Here is a 17,864-nt window from a genome sequence, read left to right as displayed (position 1 = left end):
TTATCAAGAGGCCAATAAATCGCGAATGTGATATTTAACGGTGAGATAAATCTATCCTTCATGTTTTGTAAGAAACATAACTAATGCACTAAAACTAGGTGCAGCAATTAGTAACCTATAAGAAACGAAATTAAAGTTTTTTTCGATAATCCCGCTGCGTATTACAAAAGAATTCAATATCAGATTAATATTAAAAATGTGATATTTAACAAAGCAATAATCGCAAATCCAGTAACTTTTTATACGAATTCGCGGAGAAAAAGGACACTCGAGAATTAATCTGCAAAAGGAAGAACATATGCTTTCACGTTCGTCGTCGTAATCGTACCTGCATCAGGGGTCAAAGGTTTCGCGCTCGTATAAGCCGATCATTTCATTTTTCGCTACCAGCCGGATGAGATCTCGTCGCCGCCGCGGCGCCGAGGGGTAGTCAGCCTTCTATGAAATATTTCGAGGCCGTTAAGATCGCGTCTCGCGGGAATTCTATGGGGATTTCAGTGCGCACCCCTAAATGCGCGAACCCTGCTTCAAAACCATTCGGTGGCCATTCGACGTTCCGGCTTACGGCTCGTTCATAAGTAAACGCGTACAAATGGACAGTGAGGACAAAATCCGATTCCCAAGCACGGGAATTTAATAATTCCCGAGGTTTTACACGGGTTAGCAAATTGCGTCGATATTTGCGACAGTTACTTATACCGCGGACGATTCTGTAATGTATCGATGCAATTTTCTTAATTAATATTTGATAATTAATTTTTTCAAATTATTTATGAAATAGTGTATTAATTGCCCGCAACAATTACGGACAATACCTTAATGAACGGTTTTGATACTGTTCTGTAAAATATTATTTTCGTAATATTGTAAATTTGATATAATTTCCAGATTATATAAGATAATAAATTTTGATATTTATCGTGTTACTGACAGCTTTGCCGATATAGACCAGCTTGAACGAAATCTTATATAAACAGAGTATTAATTGGTATATAGAATCTACATTTAGATAGTAATCGGATAACATTATTCTTGGAAATATATGTATTTTACAAGAAGGCTATATCATCGATAACGCGGATAAATAGTTTTAATTGCATTCTCGATCTGAACTCATTGAAATATTTTCTCGCGTTCTCTCGCAAAGATATCACACACGATAACATAACTCATGTGTTGAAAATAATTACGTGTCCTTCCCAACGTTCTCGTTAGCGAACTGCACGACGAGCGAACTGCAGCGACACATTACGAGTCGACGTGCCGTGCTCTCTGGCGCGGAGAAGGAATATAATGTTACAACGCGAAGACGAAGGGATCCGACGCTCGCTAATGCACGTGCACATCCGATACCGGCTTCGTCCAAGGAATATTCGCATGGCAGGTATACCGTTACCGGCTGCAGACTGCTGCACCTAGGCCTATCGCGGATTACGTTATGCGGAGCGCGCACAGGAAGAAGGAGCGCTACGATTCCTTCGGTAAATTGCGCGTTTACCCTGTCATCCGAGTCCTCTCGAAAATTTACGATTGACTCTTGCACCCTTAAAACCGAGTCGCAATAAAATAGTCCTTATTGCTACGTTTCCTGAAAATAATTATCACTTGGGTGACTGTTTAAGTTATCTTTATTCGTTGAATTATATTTTGTTATCTTGAATTCGAGAAAAGATTTTGAACTTGAGAAATATTTAATCGAAGATTTCTTTTCTGCCCCCTTTCCCCTCTCTCTACTCATCTTTTATTTAAAAATTAATTAAACTTTGACGTTTTCTTATTAAATTAAGTCTAGCTAAGAAAATTTTAATTTGTAATTTAACCTAGAGCTTGCACCACAATATACGAACTAATTGTAAGTGAGCAACGTAAGCGGCTCATTTAGAATTATAGCCACTCTCAAATTGTGACATCAACCGGCTTTCGCAACGAAATACAACGACTACGATCTCGTCGTTACGCGACTAGCATTTTTATTGTGGCGGTGATTTTATTTTTCTGTTAACTCTCTTTCAAAGACGCCCGCTCCTTCCGTCGTTTTTATCCCCGCTACAGAATGACAGACACGGCGAGTGCGAAATAACTCATTCTCGGCCGACGCGTTTCCTGACGTCGGAAGACGTTACGTCGCGATTTTTACGACACGTAAAAGCGACTCCCGGTCGACAAATTAGGTTTCTCGAACAAGAGAGCGTCTCTCGTGCGACTACGACGACGACGACGACGACGACACAACAACAACAACGACGATGACGACGACGACGACGTTGACGAAGTGTTGGATTTCAATTCGCAATAATGCGTTAAGTTCCGAGATTGCCCGATTCCTCACTGTTTTTCAAAGCTATCTCTTCTCTTTTTTTTTCTCAGTACCTTTCTCAGTTACGACTTAACGACCTAGCAATTGAGCGAAGTTACACGAGAGCGAATGGCGCCGCTGAAAAAGAGGATAAACGGCGTAGCTAAGTGCCGCTGCACGTTTCGCGCGAGGTTGCTTTTCAGATGCATTCGCGCGGCTTTTACCGCGAGAAGAAAGAACGAGCAACATTTGTAGAAGAGATTTGAAAAGCTCGGAATTCTCTCCCCGCAATTCATTACGATTGACGCACTACGATGACTTCCGTGTAAAAACAAGAACATTTTTTTCTCGCTACTATTTTACACGCCGCTGCATTGTGCCTTGATTCTACGTGAATTATATTTCTCAAGCGGAACTTTAAATGCAATTAAATTTTGTAAATTAGCGTAAAAAAATCATATATCACAGGAAAAATTGTTTGCTCCGTTAATAAGATATATGTGATTTTTGGTGCTAAAAGAGCAGTCTAAAAGTAAAGGCGAGACGCGATTTATAGATATAGAAACCATCGCTTATTTGCTTGAGGCAATGGAGAGGAAAATGAATTGCCGGACTTCCACGATCCTCTTTGTTCAACCGGCTAGAGAGAGGCTTTCGTCGAACATCAACAAATCGGTAAATCACGGGCGAGCGCCGACTTTTAGCCAGCGTGCACCGGGTGCAACGATCATCGGCAAGCGCGGTCCAGGTCTAGTGACTGCACGCAGAAATACCAAGGCGCGTGATTCTAAGTGTTCCATAATAGACTTTTCGGAAACAGGCGACTTTAGAATTTTAGCGAGGGTGATTCACCCACCCTTCATTCCGCGTAAGAATGCGAGGAAGAGGGTCAGCGAGATTTTGTTGCGTTTCCATACGGACGCAGCTGTCGCGCGACGGGTATGCGTGTGTGTCTTGCACAAACGATGTGTATATCGGGTGTTCAATTGAAGCGAATTTATTAACTCTCCTCCGTCTCATTTAAGCTTGATTACAAAATACGTCTCTTTCAAATAAATTGTCATTGCTGTGCAATAAGCTCGAGATTTGCAGCATAATTATATGTGAAAGATTAGGAAAAGATTTTTCAATCGTTCAATCGTGAACGATACAATCCCTGATTTATGAGAGTTTGCCTTTATTTTAACTTCAACTTAAAATATGTTTATCTATTAAAATACCTTTATTTTAACTTAAACTTAAAATGTTTATCTATAAAAATTTACTCGACATTAGAAACGACTACGTTAGACATTCGTCGACATTCAACACCGGGTATCGAGAACGTCTTCTCACGCATACAGAGCAATAGGACTTCCTGGTTCTCAGAGCAATATGTGCACGCATTCGCGGACGAGCGTGAACACGCACGCATATATTCACGCCCGCGCATCCTCGTCGTTTCGAGCGCACGCCATGAAAAATCAAAGTCACCCGTGCTAGATATTTCATCGCCGACGTCTGAGCGGCTGCCAAGAGCTCCAAATGCACCGGTCTGAGAGGATTTGCGAACGGAAGCGAGCGACCGGGGAGGAACAAAAAAACCATAGCGAATCCGCGTAAGCGGCGAGGCTGCGCGGCGACGCTTTGCGATCTATCGTCGCAATCGGCAATTATCGTTACTTAAGTAAGTAATTCCTGCAAAGAACACGACACCGCTGAAATTGCTCTGAAAGTATAAAGATGTTCACACAAAATCCGAATAATGTCGAACCGCTTTAGCAATATTGATCTGCGGTGAAACATTATTAATGATTTATACGTAATTATTATTTTATATGAGTTGAATAATCTTTTCTTAATGTATTCCTGTTCCCGGAAATAATGTACAATGAGTTAAAGAATCAGATAGCAACTTGATTTCGAATAAAACTTGCGAATGTGAGAATTTCGTCTCTATTGAGCTCTCATATCTTGTAATCATTTCATTGCAATGTTCTCACGCATAACGATACATTTTCCGCGGAACATAAAACTCCTAATTTTATTCTTATCTAATTTCATTCCACAGTCACCGCGCGTTCGTTATATATTTATCCTGTCAAATCATTATTCCATCGAACTCCGCGGTTGTGAATTATTCGCCCGACTTGTTAGCTCACGTCGAGGGTGCCAGAATCAACGTCGATATCCGGTCGATGGGCGGATGAAATATGAATATTGAAGTCGCAATGCACGCGTGAGCGAGGTACTGAGGTACATTATACGGAGAATCACGGCTCTTGCGCAACGCCACATTCCCCGGTCTTCGAACTTTTCATCTCGTGCGACACTCCCCGCTGCGAGAGCCGTGATTTCTCGGATTCGCGCGCGAAAGCGCATCTCGAACGAACCCTCTCGTTCGTATGAGATTTATGCGCGCGTGCCTAACGGACCTCTCTAATCGTTTATCAGCTGCCACGCGCGAATGTTAAATCGAGGCTCGTTCGGTTTCAATCGAGCAGGCGTGATTACGTTGTAAATCGAAATGGAAAGTGTGTAAAGAATATGAATAGTGTTTCTCTCAAGATGAGAAAGTCAAGGTTTTTGATCGATAAATATGAATTAACTAATTGTTTTTACAATTATGAATTGTGCTAGAAATAAGAATGCATATATTGTAAATGTAACATGTAGTTTCAAACTTTTCCGGCTTGCTTAAATTACTTAGTTTATATCTGTTATAATTAATTTATACATTATATTTAACTATCTTGAGGATTACTAGTAATCTGGAGTTGCATTTAATTCTTATTTATGAATCATAGATCGCGTTTATCAAATATTGTCACGAAATAGCGAGATTTAATAGATCTTCCATCGTGAAATAAATAAATTGACGAATCTTCAGAGAACGTTGAACTCTGATGGTGGACATAAAAGAGCTGTATCGACCGATCCATTAACCATTGGCTTCCGAATACTAATTTAACTAATAATTCCGTTTATGTTTCAGGGCTTCCAGCGGCCGCGGACCCGATTCACCCCTCAGCTCGGATCTGGCACTTGACAAGCCTCGCCCCATACCATCCCCCAGGTAAATTCATCGATACTTCAGCACAATTACGCAATACGCTGATTAGTATAAGAAATAAGCATTATAAAAACTGTGAAAACAAAATCAACTAGAACATATTTTCATTGTTAACATATCTTCTTCAACATTTCAATTACATATTTATCATATTATTTCAAATAATTCTTTTTCTTTCTTTTTCAATCGCCACCATTATATAAAAGTAAATTTTTACGTTTGTGTGTGTATCCGTGTCCGTCAAAGGTATCACATTTAATCCAATACGATAAATGAATGTTCTCTCGCTTTCTCTCAAACTTGAAAGTTTTGCTTTTAAAGTAGCAATGGACTTCATTGATCCTACATTTTTTGTCGCCTGTCAACGAAAGTGGTACAGAAAAGAAGACAGAGAGAGAGAGAGAGAAAGAGAAAGAAAAAGAGACGGGCATTTCCATATACGCATTTGCATACGCGTCGCGCAAAGAGACTTAAGGCTAGATGGATTTAAAGCTTGAGTATAATCGTCGAAAGTGGAACGGTTCCTGCTCTGTAATCCTATCGTCGACCGCGCGACGCCGCGCCGCTCCTCGGTGAGATTATTGACATTGATACGCAAATGCATCTGTCCGCGCAATATCGGTCACCCGCGTCTGCATTCGAGTATCAGATGTTGCCATACTGCAAAGAGAATTGCCAAGCGAATCGCCTTTGTCATAGCACTTATAAAGTTACTCTTTTCTGCTTGCACAACGCTAGAATGCACGCTCGTCGATCCGGTCATTGCCTATTCGCGCAAATTAATTGCGAAATTGAATTAGATAATGGAATGATAATATGATATAAAGCATCCTGTTTATACGAAGTTATAAGAAGTTAAGAGACAAGTATATAGCGTTTTAGTACAATAATAAGAATAATATATTTTGATAGCGTAACATAGAAAATAATGTTATTCAAAGTAAAAGACATATATACAATAGAAAACACATAACGTAGATTTAATAATATAATTAGTTAGAAAATTATATTATTTAAAGTGAGAGATAATATTGGATATCGAAAACGCATGACATAGATTTAATAATAGACTTTTAATAATCAGATTTTAAGATTAAAATTTCAAATTACGCAGCCAACTAATATTTAATCGAACAATAACGTTTGATATTTTTCAAGTATTCTGTATTTTACATGAAAGGGAAAATTAAATATTATAATAATTAGGTATATGTTATTATTAGAAGCCCGTTGATTTTCCGGCATAAGGCACCATCTACCGTCGAAGCGTTCTCCAGCGAGTTTTTACCCTCTGTTGCAGACAAATCCACCCCCTGTACGGGGAGAAAGCCGGCCTTTTGGGTTACTGCGACACGGTCGGTAACACGGAGAATTTTCCACCAGCCCCCAACATCGTTGTCGAGGGTGGCAGAATCGAATTCGTGCGCCCCTCGCAAGATGGCACAACGACACCCCGAAGAAACACCATGTCCAGAGCTTCGCAGACCTTCAACGAACAGCAGGAGAAGTCCGATCCCGCCAAGGTTTGATACATTAATTAGATTGCACATTTTGCTGCTTTATTGTTTTAATGTTTCGACAAAAAAGAAAGTCTTGAAACAATTGCGATAAAATGTAACGAATAATTTACGGGCGATAATTATTATATTATCTCTACAAAATTATTCTATATATCGTTTAAGTCTAAATTATTAATTATTTTGGTACTTTTACTTTTAATATTCTCATAAATTGTTCATTATCTTTATAAGATAGAGATTTACGTCTCTCTCGAGTGATCGAAGGTTCCTCGAGCGCAAGAGGCAGAAACTTTTAAGCCCTAATCACGAGCGTCGGGTCGAGCCGTAACAAGATTTGTCGGCGGCGATTTCTGTGTCCTGACAAATCAAATCTGTCCGACTCTTTGCGTCGGCTCTCTCTCTCTTGAAATACCCTCCTCACGTTCGCGTTCGATCTCGTGTCGTTCAACGCTCCGGTCACCGGTCGCGGACTCGCGGCTAACCCTTTACACCCTTCATGTTGTATTCATTCGACGTAATTGATTTCCTCGACAGACGGGGGTGACGTAGAATCTCCATAGTAAATTGGATCGCATCTTCTCTCTCTCTCTCTCTCTCTCTCTCTCTCTCTCTCTCTCTCTCTCTCTCTCTCTCTCTCTCTCTCTCTCTCTCTCTCTCTCTCTCTCTCTCTCTCTCTCTCTCTCTCTCTCTCTCTCTCTCTCTCTCTCTCTCTCTCTCTCTCTCTCTCTCTCTCTCTCTCGTCGTTAGGACATGAAAGAGAGGAGGATATTCGCTGTACGCGCCAATACGGCGATTACTTCGAAATTAACGATGTTTCGCGTGCTGCGTAACGTCGACAACGACGAGGACGACGACGGTAGACCTAACGAGTTAATGAAATTCATTTAACCCTCCTCTCACGCGCGCACAGTGACTTTATAAGGCACGACAGATATTAAACTCTTTTAACGTCACGTGCAATTGCATTTGCATGCGTTTAATCGAGGCTTTTCCTTTTTTTTCTTCTTCTTCTCAACAATGACAATAAGAATGTTTAAGCTATGAGAATCTTTTCGTGTTATTGAGTTTGAAGTGATCAATAGAACTTTTGCCGGATGAAGTTTGATATCATAAAAAGTGGTAGGTGTACCCTTAATTCTTCCTTTATTAAATGTTTTTCGTCATACGATATAACGATGAAAAGTAATTTGCGCGCATAAATTTAAACGGTTTCGAGTCCATGAAATAAATTTTATTTGTGGATACATTAAACAATCTTCACGCACAGTTAACTTACCGTTATTACATGTAGAACTTCGCGTTCCGGTTCAATCGCCACGAAATACAATTTGCGTTTGAAACGAGTGCTTCCCTGAAAAATTGCTGAATGTAACAATTTTTATTTGCGATTGTATTTGCTCGATTTTGATTACCTCCTGACTGAAGCTTTTGACCAGAAATATTACCTCGCAAATTATCAGACACGAGACTCACCTTGATTGAGATTGATTTAAATTAAATGTTTAACAATTTTCCGATGTACATATTCTACATTAACGTGAACTTTGGAATAGTTTAATAGTATTTATTAGAAAAAATCTTACGCTTTTTACCCTTTTATTTGCATTAATCTTATAAAGTATTTTACACATTTCGCGATAACGTAGGATAAGCTCCGAGAAAATTCCTCAGATTAATGCTCTTTTCGGATAACCCACCTTGGGTTAGTGACATAGCAGCTTTTATCTTGAAACATTTTTTTTCGAATAAGAACACCGATCTGTAGAATCCAGTTTAAAACTAATGCATTTAGGATAGTCATAATATAGTATAATTATGCTTTTTTTTATCAATGTCATTTAGTACGCCAAACAATTAAATTAAATCTTTTAATTTTGAATTTAATTTAATTCAATCTTTTTCTTCAATATCTAGATTTATTTTTCAATAATAATTCATTTAATTATATAGACATCATTCCATGAATTACGATTCAGAGGCTAAATGATGGAAATATCTGTACACGAAATTCGATGACTTATATATCTCTTTACAAATATCTCTTTCAGTAGATCTACAAGATCACGTTGCCTCGCGATCGGAGCGATGCAGATGTATTCAACGTCCGATTAATGTGTCGAGATAGCCCTATATTATCTGCGTTTTCATTCCGCACGCCCGACATTAATTATTGCGTTAAACGTCATGTGTCCGCAGAACTCGTTACGTCAATTTTATCGTACGACTTATTAACGAAGCGGCGTAACGTTTTCCGACAGGCGCACAAAAGCGCGCGCGTTATTCATTCGGACAGCCGTGGAAGGTTTCCGACAATGCCGGCGGCCTTGAATGAGAGCTCGCCGAAAGAAGTTGTAGGAGCTATCAGTTATTGTGTCCGTTCCGCGTTTTCGACGATGAGCGGAGAGTTTTGGCTCGGCAACTTTTCCCATCCGACTACATCGATCTCACCGCGAACTCTTTCGACTCTTCGGGGATCGATTTCGTTAAATTATCCGTAACTGGATTACCCGGAACTTGTTTTTGTTACAGATAAAGAAAGCAGTTAACACGTTAAAAGTCGCTAAGGTTTAATTTGAAAATTTTATGGTACGGTTATAATTCGAATTCTAATTTTAATTTGTGGTCGCTAGTCTCGTCACTGTTTGTTAAAGATACGATTAATTACGCTTTCACTGTTTGATCAAGATCGACACATTGACCTTCTTGACGGCGCAGAAAGATTAATTGGATTGGAAGAGTGGCGCCCGCCCTCAAAATTCGACAACTCGATTATGCAAATTTACGCGAGCAGCGTCGTCGACGCGGTTTCAAATTGGATCTCGGCTACGGATTTACGACACCTCGCTACTTTTGCCGAGATAATATTTTCGTCGCGGACAAAAATATTAACTTTCAATTTGCATCATAATACCGTTCGAAACAGGTTCGAATAATGAGTGGGACACCCGGTGAAAGGGTAAAAGTCGAAAAGTCGCGGCTTCGTCCGTGCGCGCGGCTCAACACGCGGGAGGTTCGCGTAGTCAGGTTAATATGCTAATTGCTGCATTCAAACAGCGGAACTAATTGAATTAAGCGATGCAAAAAGTTTCCGCCTCAAAATTAGCATGAATTAGAGGAGCCGCGCTAGCTTACCGTCTTATCACGGTGGACAGCCATTCAGAGCGCGTACTGTCGACTCGCTCGGAAGCCATTTCACCGTAAAAATAATCATCTCCCTTTGCCATTCGAGAGCGACAGGAAGTGTTTCCGCACAGTTTCTATACATTAATTCCACGAATCCTGGCATCTCTTGCGAGCAAAGTTTCAAACTGGAATTCTATTAAAAATTCCTTTCAGTATTAATTTAGTAATCAGGACGGTAAGTTGCTTGCTAGAAATTTATTTTATAGTCTTTCAACGTCTTTAAACTACGTTTTTCTCCCGTATGCTTTTCTCCATCGTCGAATATACTCGAGAATCTCTCACGACTTGGCGAGAGATTCGACGACGACAAGTCTCGCCGATATGACATGCGTGACAAGCGCCACGTCGAAGAAGATGGAAAAACGTGTCGCTCCCCTGTATATTACCTTGGCACATTGTATGCGCGAGATCGGCGGGAAAAAGCCGCCTAGATGCTTGTATTCGGTGAAAACGATGGCGGGATTGGCAGGCCGGATCGACTCGACGCGGCGTCCCGTGAAACGAGAGGGATACACCGCGGCGATGCGCGCGTCGTGTCAGGACACGCGTATGTTCTCTCCCTTCTGAAAACGCGCGGTTTTCCGTCGTGACGGACAGTCCCATATTGTATCCACCGCGGACGCGCGCTTTGAACGACAGCGACAATAGTAGTAGGCGTTGCCGGTTGCCGATACGCGAGAGCCTAGCCGGCTCGTTTCGAGCCGACGAGCGTGCCGAATAAAGGCCGGAATTTCGGCTGACGAGCACCGTCCGTGACTACTTCGCAGGGCCGCAACTGCCGTACGTCGAGACCACGTAGAAAATCCGATATTCGTGCTCCCTTTCCTCCGTCCCCCCCCCCCCCCCCCCCCCGAAAGGAACTGAAGACAGAGAAGAAAGGAATTTTTTAATTAAAATTTTATTTAAATATCGATTTAAATATTGCAATTATTATGTTAGAAGAATTATTATAGATACCTCGCAAAAAGGGGATACAAAACTTGGAATAGAATCGAGATTTTTGTCCCTTGCGAACAAAAGATAAGAAGAGAAATGCGAAAATACGTTCACGAATCAAAAGAAAGTAATACTGTGCTCATTACGTTTAAGGTATGGTACAGTTATTTTATTTTACGATTAACAGTTTTTCTACTCGCTCCAACGAGTAAAGCCGGGAACACAATACAAAGGTACAGGCAATAGGAACAGGGAATAGGAACAGAATGCATTGATACACGGCTTCCGATTGGTTGAAAATCTTATATATTCTGTTGCTATTCTCTATTCCTATTGCCTGTACCTTCGTATTGTGTTCCAGCCTTAACGTATTTAAGTGGCACTAAGTAAGTGACAAGTTGCAGTTCGATTAGTAACTTTATCTTGATATTTAATATCTTTAGAGATAAATCGCATCGACGAACTTATTGTTAGTGTGCGTAAGAGATATCTTCGTGGAATTTTCAGCTGCGTCGCTGTAACAACAGCACGCGCGTTCGCGTGAATGCACGCGCGGCGTCGCCGGCTTTATCGCATCGCGATGCCATTGTTTTGTCATGCAGCGATCATCGTTGCAAAAATATACGACGTCGCTATCGTTTTATCGCGCATGACGAACTGGAAGGGATGATTTAGGCACTCGGGATTTTATGCATCGAATTATTACCCGTCGTTGATTCACCGATTTCGAGTCTGTTAATATTATGAGCCTAAGAAGTTCAGCCAGTTAAACGTTCAGTGCGACAAGCGATAAAACTATCTTTTCAAGAAGTTAATATTGGCAAGTCAGCGTCGATCAGATCACGTTACACTCTACAGAGACTAGACATAGTGTCAGAGAGAAATAACCGCAGTTCGCGTTATATATCGTAATGAATATGATATCGATTCTCATTATCGGAATTCATAAATTATCGTAATATGTTTCTGGGTCAGCGCACATCTGGTAGCAGTTTCACCTCATTTCCATAGACTATAAATAATGCCACAATCATATGGCGCATTATTCATAATATTGAATGCGCGCGTGACGTCTTCAAAAGGCGGAAATATGCTCGGTCGTGTAATGCATCATTAATATCTCACCGCAGAAATCGCAGACTTATGCAATTACACCGCGCGAATGCAATTAGGAATCTCTAATCTCAAATCATATGATTCGCTACGTACGTGCTGCGTGGATTTCTGCATAATTAATATTTTAAGTAGGCATTTAAGAGACTCCCGCAGAGTGCACGGTTGAACATATGTACTTAACATGTAGAAATACTTTGTGCAATCTCGTGATGTAAAATAAGTAGCGTAGTAAATCGAACTAGAATTTTACAAAAGTAAAAAAGACTTTTATTATAAGTCGACGTATTGATTACTTGATGATACGGTAATAATATAGATGCCGTTTTTGTGATGATTAGTGGAACGTTCTCGAGTATAAAAATTCTATACGCGCTATAAAATTTACCTTATTAGATAAGATAAAATCTCGAGTCCCTTTTACTAAGCACCAAAGATATATCACTGTCATTAAGTTATGATGGATGATACAGCTCTAACATCGAGGTAATACATTACTTGTATAGGTATCTCTAATTAATTATATAGGATATTCCATAAGCATGGAGTTTTTCATCATTTACAGATATTTTGATCAATTTAAAAGCGTCTTCCATTCAGTGAAAATTTTATGAAGAATTATAATTTATAGCGCTGCTTTTTCTTTCCCAGCAATATAACTGTTTCGATAATTTGTCTAGAAAGAGACTTCCATAATCTTCTCACCTCAGTTAGCAAATTTTCTAAATTTTCTCTGCAAATGTCAAAGATCATAAATATTTCATGCTCAAGAGAAGGGTTTAATTTTTGTAATTGTAGACGAGAGAAGGCACGAAAATTTCTGGACATTCCGACAAACCCACATTGCTTCTTTTATTGTATTTCACATGAGGCGAAACGAGTTAATTATTATAGAAATTATCAACTGAATAGATAGGATAGAGGCTTCGCGATGAGAAGCGAAACTTTATCGGCTCACTTTCCAATTAACGCGCGCGAAGTTCTTCGATTAATTAAAGTACAATGGAAAGTGTACGCGTGGCGCTTTTTCGTGTTTGTACGACTAAGGCCATTGTCCTCGTTAATTAGTGCGGGAGGCACGTGCATAATTGTCGAGAGTTTATTCGCGACTAATTATAAACTCCTAATTAGCTAGGTGCAGGCGCGAGACGTGCTCTTCTTGATGGCAGGCGATGTAATCGAGCGCGACGATTTTCTGGCGTTACCATCGTATCGCGATAACATCAAAGGCGAAATCGGCACGTCGCCTTTCCTCGGATTTATAACGATAAATTTAATGGTTCGAAAGTGCTATACAAGTGCTGCCGCGATTTCGGAGCTCGCTCGAAAATCTTGAGGTGAATTAGGTTTCGGAAATGGCTCTCTGTTAAGTTTAAGATAAAATTTGCTGAGAATTTTACATGTTTGTATTTCAGAATTTGCTCGCTTTTAAATCTAAAAAATAAGATCTAAGAAATAGAAATATATGATCTATAAAAATAATTTCTGCTCAGGCAAAAGATTGATACACATTATATAAATACGCATTTGAAGTGTTGATTAGTAACATTTTATCGACCATGTTAATTTTAAGCTGAAGATACTGGGGTATTAATGCGTGCAGCAAGAAAATTGAAAACAGAGCAACAAATTAGCAACGATAAAACACTAAATACCTGCATATGTTTCATTCGATTTATTTTATACGTTGTGCTGCGCCAGCTTAATAGTTGTAGATCCCAGACAACCGTGTATGCGAAGTCGAGATGCGAGTGTCGTCCAGCTGCTCAAGGACGTGCTGAAATATCAGCTTTAAGATGGACATTTACGCGGCACTCGTGCGTACCGCATGAACTCGCCGCGCCGGTCGTCGTTGCTATGCCCAGTCGTAACGCATAGTTATGCCTACGTTTATAACCCTTTAATTACCTGCAAGATCCGCGACTCGTAAATGCTGAGGACATCAAAGTGTTCCGCGTCGACGGATCCGAAAACTCGTCTCCGCGGGACGATAATTTGCGCGCGGATCGCGCCGTTATTTTTCACGTTCGCGCGTTTAATGTTCGTTAAACGCGACTCGACTCCGCCAGCGTCGATAGCCTTAGCTAATTAGCGATTCAGTTAGCGATTTCATCGCACAGCGCCGTGAGCGAGACTAGATGATGAAAAGAGTTAACGACATCCGACAAGCTACTTGAACGAAGCAGCCAGCTCTTAGAGCGTGAGCTGTAATTAACATAATGTTGGAGCGTTAAGTTTAGGTAGACAAATTTGTCTTGGAAAAATGAAAAAATTGTGATCAAGATTATTATCGAAATATCTTGCTCTTCTCTTGTTTTTTTGTTCGTAACGAAGCAAAATTGTTTCTTAATTTTACTTTAGTTCTTAATCACTTGAGTAATAATACAGTCTTTTGCTTTTTAATTCTATTCTATAGAGTGAAGATTAGAATGAGAATTATATTCTATGGAGTGCGATAAGAAATTTAATGCAAAGTTATTTCGTTTTTATTGTATAATTTTATCAATTTTGCTATTGCTGTTTAAATAAAACGTTGGTAACTTATTGTTAGGGGTTCGGTATGGGGTGCGAGTCGGAGTAGGCGTTGGATTTCGATCGCGATTAAAGATCACCGTATGGAGTAACGAACGGAACTGTACAAGATAATCAGACCGTTTACGAAAGCGTGGAAAATATATGATCCCGAGGAACAGATCTAATTATCCGTTGTATAACGGTCGGGTTAAAAATAGCGTTGCATATACATATAGCGCACATAAATTTTCACGAGATCTGCTTCGCATATATCGCAACACTTTCATATCAAAGTCTTTTGTGATATTATTATATTGCAAATACTTGACGCGTACCAGATTGAATGCGACATAATTTGTTCCGTAGTACACAACCAAAGCGGCTTTTTAATCAAATCTGTTTTCATGGCCGAAACGAACATTACGGTTCAACTCGATTATTTCTATTTTCTCGTTAATGACATCGGTGCATACAACGTTATTATCAGATTCAGTAAACAGTACGTCATGTTCAGACGTCGCGATATCGAGGATTTCACAATTAAAATCGTGGATGCGTACCGACGTAATCGGCGAACGGTCGGGCGATCGATTAAAAACAACAGCGCAGAGAATTACCTCCAATTATTTCGGTCCGGCCGAAATAACGGCGTTACGCGCCGCGCCGCGCGGCGCCGGATTTTACGGGCGGAATTGTGTTGCGGCAGTTGCACATTCATCGTTACACTGGGGAATTTGAACGTCACGAGGCGCTTCCAATCTCGGTGTATCCAGAAATGTTGCTGTTTAAAAAACAGCTGCTTAATGCTTCCAATCATTCTTGGAACTGTATAGCTATCAATATTGTTGTCCACAAACATTGGCAATTTGTCCTATTATTACTCAACGAGAAGTTGTGTATGTGTACAATGAATAAAATAAATTTAATGAAATATATGCGGGTATTCTATCAGTAAAAACATATCAGTACCTTTTCGTTGTTAATTTGTTGCTTTATTTCTGAGTTTTTTACTGCGCATGTTTCGTTAATAACGGTAGCTGCACAACGAAATCCGAATAAAAATTGATACAAACAGATAGTTAAAAATACGCAGAATGTTTCAAGGTTTTTTTCCTTTATATACTTTTTCGGTCACATCTTTAATTATCAAGCAGTATAAAGGACCTTAATGACTAAAAGCCCGGATGCTGCGATTATTGACGAAACTTGTGGTCTCTAGGGTGTGTGAATGTCTGACCGACGAAATGCCATTTATCATACTTAGTGCAACGGCTTCTGATCTGAGCTAATATCCCGTGAAAAGCAGCCGCTCGAATGAAAGTTTGGAAATTAATTGGGATGAAAGGACGAGCTTTCTACGCAGAGTAGGAAGTCAGCTTAAGGGATTAGGTAATACCGAAACGGTGTAATTATTTGGTTATTATCGTTGGATCTCGTAAATAATATCTCTGTCGTGAGAAATTAACAAATATCTTCTGCCTATTCCAGCACATTAAAATTTGTTTTATAAAATATCGTAAATTCTTCTAATTACTTGTTATTCTCTCTTAAGAATTTTATTATTTTTAAAATGTGTGTTTCATGTGTGTAATAATGTTACAATAATCAACCCTGATTATTGATTCGCGTCGCAATTGACTACTGCAATTTTTGAATTAACATTATTCTTGAAGGAAACGAGAAATCTATTTAAACAAGTCTGTGGAAACAAGAAGTGTTATTACATTTATCTATATTTTCTTCATCTCTGATTTTACGTAGAGTTGCGTTAAGTGTATTTCACGTTAAGGAATATTTATATTCTCTTAGGATATTAATAGCACCCTGCTCTGTATACATCTAGTCATTTCCGATCTATTTCGCGGCGCAAGTGGTAGCGTACGTGCGAATGGCAGCTGTTAATTGGCTCATCTCATTTCCTGGAAACCGGTGTCACGTAGATAGCCGATCTCAGAGGTAAAGCCGGGTGCCATCTCGGGATCGATACGACCCTGGAGAGGCCCAAGACGTATGTAGCCGATTGTGAGAGAGCAACTGCCTCGGGTCGCACAGGTGGTCGGCTAATAATAGCTCATATACATGTACGAGTACGCGAGCTAGTACCTAGCTAGCTGGCGTGTCTACGGAACGTGCGAGCTGTGTTTCACTTCGTTCAGCGAATGTTAATGCACGCAGTTAACGCGAGTTCGCGCGCAGCCCAGAAATTTTCATTATCCATTAATGGCAATATTAGTCAGTCTGGAAAGTTATCGTGCTTATTAGATAGGCCTATAGCGGAATAGCGATACTGTTCACGAACATAATAGAATAACGATAATGTTTTTATACGTGCCAGTCCTTTTTATCTACTTTTTAAAACAAAATTTTGTAATATTGAAGCTGCCATAGAACTGGGCAACATTTTCCGTCTTTTAATTGACTAGTTTGATATTTTTACAGATTGTTATAGATAGATATTTCTTTTTTCTAATTTAATTTTCATTTATTGTTGTGTTTCTTTCGAAGAGATGGATGGGTGTTTTGAGTTTATTAATAAATCCCTCGCAGGGGCAAAATTGGAAAACCTATCTGAGGATACGCGTTTTCCCCGGTAAATTTCTGGTCGCCCTTTTTGCAATTACGGGACGGAATGCGTTTCGAGCACTTTGGCGTCCACTCGAATATAACGGCCGGTATATAGTTTGGCAGCAACAGACGTAATTACTCGACCCTTTGAGGTTTCGGACCCCTTGCCGATATTAGCAGGATCGTAAACTCGAATTGAAGCCCCGCTCGTGCCCTCGCTCTCGGTCCCTACTCGCATAACCGATGCAAACGAGGCTGTTTCCGATTGTTTGCCAAAAATTCCCATCGCGAAACTGCGAAGCCGCTATTAGCGCAATGCGCGTGGTATCGCGTGTCGCTGAAAATTTCCGAGCGTGAGATTCATGGAAAGCGCGCTGGTCGCTCGTGACGCGATCTATCAGCGGTATTACACGATAATTGCGGGATTACTTGCGGTCGTATTGTTAGTCGTCGACCCCAAACCGCAAACTGCATAATTACGGAAACGAATGCTTAACGTAATCTTGTTGGTGAAAATAAAGCGACAATTCTACTGGGAATAATTTGCAGGAAGTTTCTCAATGTATATAATAAATAAGATATTCTGAGTATTTCATTGATATTTTATATGCAAAGTAACATTGAAAAACTACGGCGTATGATAAAAGAGAAACTAATATCTATATTATAACATTTTACAATATTT

The 17,864-nt window shown here is 39.9% G+C and overlaps 1 protein-coding gene across 1 annotated transcript in view; it reads left to right on the top strand.

The window, feature by feature from the left end:
* Window positions 1-5,270: 5,270 nt before the first annotated feature.
* LOC139771831 (uncharacterized) overlaps window positions 5,271-17,864 on the top strand; it is a gene marked incomplete at its 5' end in the record, with an annotated part of 111,836 nt that continues 99,242 nt past the window's right edge. Inside the window, 2 exons of the mRNA XM_071704918.1 lie at window positions 5,271-5,351; window positions 6,649-6,871. Coding sequence (XP_071561019.1) covers window positions 5,271-5,351; window positions 6,649-6,871 — 304 coding nt within the window. The remainder of the gene's footprint in view (window positions 5,352-6,648; window positions 6,872-17,864) is intronic.

The sequence above is a fragment of the Temnothorax nylanderi genome, unplaced genomic scaffold (genome assembly GCF_030848795.1).
Source record: "Temnothorax nylanderi isolate EJ_2023f unplaced genomic scaffold, tnyl_v1.0 TNYL_tig0044_pilon, whole genome shotgun sequence".
Taxonomy (NCBI): domain Eukaryota; kingdom Metazoa; phylum Arthropoda; class Insecta; order Hymenoptera; family Formicidae; genus Temnothorax; species Temnothorax nylanderi.
This window is presented reverse-complemented; position numbering and strand designations above follow the sequence as displayed.